We start from the raw sequence: 4,473 nt of genomic DNA on the forward strand, positions 1-4,473 counted from the left end.
GAACACAGACTGCTCCGGAAAACAGCACAGCAGAGATAAGATAAAGCAAACCCATCTATATTAAGACCATCATCTAAACTTAAGGTTCAAACCTAAGAAAGTTGTGGACATGCCCACAAACCTCCAGCAATCGAACAAACTCCAAATCATCCAAGTTCACAATTAAAAACATCTAATCATTAAAGTTCACAAGACCAAACAAGACTAGACATGACTCACGAACTAACAACGTAGTAACTTTAAACAAGGCACCTAACACCTATGGGGCGGTGTCAATCATGGTGAACGACTGGCGCTTCTTCTTGTAGATCGGTGGTGGCCCAAGTTGAACACGTAGTTCATCAACTTGCTTCTGGAGGCGCCTGTCGGCCCTCTGTGATGCACGTAGCTCTTCCTTGACCTCTTCATCTACCCCTTGCATGGCATGGACATGGTGCACAGTTGCTTCTAGAGTTGGATCACTTTCTAGTGGTGCCAGGACTTGCCAATTGCCCTCATGATCATTGCGAGGAAGGAACCTAAAACGATCCTCCTTCATGGCCTCAAAACGACGACCATGGTAGTAGATGTAGGCGTCCTGCGCTGCATCTTCCATGCCATCCAATGCATGGGCCCTTCTGGCAGTGGCACGGTGGACAGTCTCCACCTCATGTCCATTCTTTATGTCATTCCAAGCAGTGACAACTAGCTCTACCTTCCAAAAGGTGGCCTCCAAAGGATGCTGGTACTCTGCACAATGATAGCTGATGGAGGCATGCAGATCGAGGTAGTAGTCATCCAGCACATGAGTAAGGAGGGTGTGGTAGTAGGCAGTCTCTGGGGCTGGCTTGAAGTAGTACTTGCACTTCCAGCTTATCTCCTCATCCACCACAGGGATAGCTGGGGATGGCACAGGCGTAGGTGAAGTAGCTGATGACTCCGCTAGGGTAGCTACAATAGGATTGACAGGTGTAACAGCTAGGGCAGGAGCAGGTGCAGGTGTCGGGGTAGCCATCGACTCTTCATCATCGGAGATAACCACAATCTCCTTCTCCACCTGTGGAGCACGGGGGGTAAACATGGAACGGTAGCCGGCAGTGCTGAGGCGGGCGGTCTTCGGGTTACGAGACATCTATAGATTTAGAGTAAGATAGAATTAGAATCAACAATTTTATACAATAGAGTAAGGTATGAAAAGCATAAATATTTTAATAAAATAACAAGAATGAGACAGTAAGCATGAAACCAAAGGAGCAAAGATGCTAAAACGACAATTTCTAACTAGGCTTGCATCCTACAGTCAACATGGCTCTGATACCAATTTGTCACACCCAATTTTAAGGATAAAATTGAATGCATAAAACTCATGTGTGCCCAGGGATCAGTCACACACATAAGTCGACAAATTACATAAAGTATCATCACGGTGTCTCTTACATCATGATTAATAACATAACTTAATCTTACACAACACAGCGGAAAATAAAAAGATAGCTCTCACGTCAAAGCTCCAACACAGGGACAGTCAACTGGTTGACCACAAGTCTAATAGTCCTCAGGAAACTCCTCATACATGTTGTCATCTGTTACCCCTCTAGGATTTTTATCCAAATATAGAAAGTAAACAAGCGTAAGTACGTCCCGTACTCAACAAGATAACATGGGGTTATGAAGCTCAAAAAGGTTGACACTGGTTTACTGCAGTTAGCACTTTTAGTAAGTCAAGATTTTATTATCAAGTATTATCAAGTTATGCTTAAGCTTCCATTTAAACCCACTTAATCAGTTATTAGCATCATTTGTATCATGTCACCATAAACCATCATAAACGAACAACAATAAGTAACCAATTATTCTGTGAGTTTTCTGGGCCGCTCATGACCGTGAGCACGGCTGTTATAACAGTTTGTAACCCTATGCAGAGGTGGTGCACATTCATCGCGAGTTGTGATTCCCATATGCCCGTGTTAATTACTCCCATATCACTGCCAAGGTGAGCGGGAAGGGTACACTATGAAGCCATTTCATAGGTTTCTCTAACAAGTTAGGGCCGCTAGGTTTCCTCGGCAAGCAGATGTAGGAACCCCCTTTCCTATTGCACATATCCATCGCAGCTATACACATAGGAACAGAGGCAGTCCTATACCCAACGTGGCAAGCCCCTTTTGCGCCATAAAGGTAACCTCTAACAAGCTAGAAAAGGTCCTACTACTGAGCTAAAGTCAGAGCCATGTGACTCTCGCGGTTGCACTGTAAGTCCCAGCTTTTGCCGACAAATAAGTCCTTATAGAGGGCCAAGAGCTTCATGATCAAAAGTCATTTGCTCCTTCGCCCTATAATTCAGTTGTTTCAACGCAAATTTTACCTTTTCATTCCATAGAACCATTATTCAGCATGTATATCATGTACATTTACTTTGAGCGCTAGCAACTACCCATATGCATATAACCCATAGGAGACAAGGAACAGGTTAATCAATCACTAGGATGTCCTTACGGGTATCAAAATTAGACACATGCAAATGAGTAATTAATGAATGGTGAATAGGCATCAAGGTAGATCCCATGCTATACTTGCCTTGGTTAGCAAACTACTGCAGGTCCTGCTGGTTGTCAATGAACTCTTGGTCTCCAACGTTCTATCTCCTCACCGTCTGAACGCGACCAACACAGCAACATACAACATTCCAAAGGCATTCATGCAAAGCAAATATTCCTATAATTAGAACAGTACACCAACAGTATAGAAAACAAGATAAAATGTTTATGAAAAGAATCTACGTCTCGCTACGATCACGTCAACGTGAAGTTCACGAAAAACGGAGCTAAAACGCAAAAGTTATGAATTAAATGGGGTTTCCTATAGCAATTTATTTAATTAAACCTAACCATGAAATTTAAAAAGTTGCAAACAAGATTAACAGTGGTACTAACATATAGAGAACTTTATTACGAATCTAATGCGATTTGAACGGGTCAATTCGGAGCTCAAACAAAGTTTTTATGAGCAAAACAAATCTAGTGGCATTTCTGTAAATACTGAAAACGTATTTTGGCTAAAATAGTATACTTTACGTTTTCAAAGGGGGAAGGCGTACTCTAGAAATGTGCTTTGGACTGCGGGTTCTATTTATCAAAACCTAGGGGTCTCTTTAGAAAAACAACCCGCGAAGGGGTATCGGACGTTTTGGGCTGTTGGATCATGGATGGGTGGCTCAGAACAGATGGGAGGGAGAGAGAAAGGGGCGCTGACTGGGAACAGTAGCTCCGGCAGCGGCGCTGCCATGGCCGGCGCCAAGGACTCGCCGAAGCGCGCGGTTTGGGGCCTACGGGCCACGCCTCGAAGAACCGAGGACACCGGGAGAACGAGAGGGAGTAGGGGATCTTGGCCAGGCCGATATGGTGGCTGGAGAACGTGGTTGAGGCGACGGTCGCCATGGCCAGCGGCCAGAAGCTATCGGGCGCACGCGAATAGAGCCCTAGAGGCCGTGAAACAAGGAATTAAGGGCATGGGGGGAAAGAGAATAGCAAGGCGAGCTCACCACGGGCGAAAATCGAAGGCGGAGAAGAAGCGAGGATGCCAGACCACGGTGAGCAGCGGACGACAGCGTTCTGTAAAGACCGACGACCACGAGTTAGCGATTGAAGGCGAAAAACAAGAAGATAAAGGCTGCAAGAGGTTCGTTACTTCACGGCAAAGCTCGGTGGAGGGTCAGACGCGACAGCGAGGCGACGGGAACGGCGGCTCACGCATGGCGGATCCGGCGAGCGCTGCGGCGGTTGCTGTGGCCTCCTCGGCTCGAGCAAGTGCGAAAAGGGAGCAGGGAAAGGCAGCAGGAAGGGCGGCGAGGGGTTCAACACCCTTTTATAGAGGCCGTTTGTGGGGAGACGTGACCACGTCGTGAGGAGCGGGCGCGGGGCGGTTGCGGCTTGACCGGCGCTGCAGTTGCGGGAGGTGAGGGAAGGCTCTGACGTGTGGGGCCGGGTCGTTAGCGGCTGGGCTGACACGGTTGAGAGAAGGAGGACGGCGCGACAACGGTTGCCAGCCGAGCTGGGCCAGCCCAGGAAGAAAGGCAAGGGAGGGCGAGCGGGCCGCGGGATGGAAAAAGGCCAGCAGGCCGAAATGAGAAAGAGAGGAGGAGAGAAATGAAGAAGCCTTTTTCTTTTTATTTTCCAAAGTTTTAGCAAACCATTTTCAAATTGATTTTGTATCCAAATTCAAACTTGATCAAAACCAATCATTACAAAGATGAAAGTGCAGCAGCATGTATGCATAAAAAGGTTACTAACCTTATATTTGATTTTAATTTTCCCAAAAATTATTAATTTCCTATATTTGAATGCACACATAATTGCTTAAATAAATCAATTTTACTATTTTAAAAGAATGAAAAATTTTGGGTGTTACAAAGATGCTCACTAATGATTACGGTTTATGCTATTCATTATTCATGTTTACCTGATCATGTGTTTACATGGGCTTGTGATAAACTTG

The 4,473-nt window shown here is 45.7% G+C and overlaps 1 protein-coding gene across 1 annotated transcript; it reads right to left on the reverse strand.

Annotated features, from left to right (window-relative positions):
- Positions 1-259: 259 nt before the first annotated feature.
- Positions 260-805, reverse strand: LOC136484403 (uncharacterized; the record flags this gene model as incomplete). The annotated part of the gene is made up of 1 exon (XM_066481619.1): positions 260-805. A coding segment is annotated over one exon (546 nt), but the record flags the coding sequence as incomplete, so codon positions are not given.
- Between the last annotated feature and the right edge of the window lie 3,668 nt (positions 806-4,473).

The sequence above is a fragment of the Miscanthus floridulus genome, chromosome 9 (assembly GCF_019320115.1).
Source record: "Miscanthus floridulus cultivar M001 chromosome 9, ASM1932011v1, whole genome shotgun sequence".
NCBI classification, from domain to species: Eukaryota; Viridiplantae; Streptophyta; class Magnoliopsida; order Poales; family Poaceae; genus Miscanthus; species Miscanthus floridulus.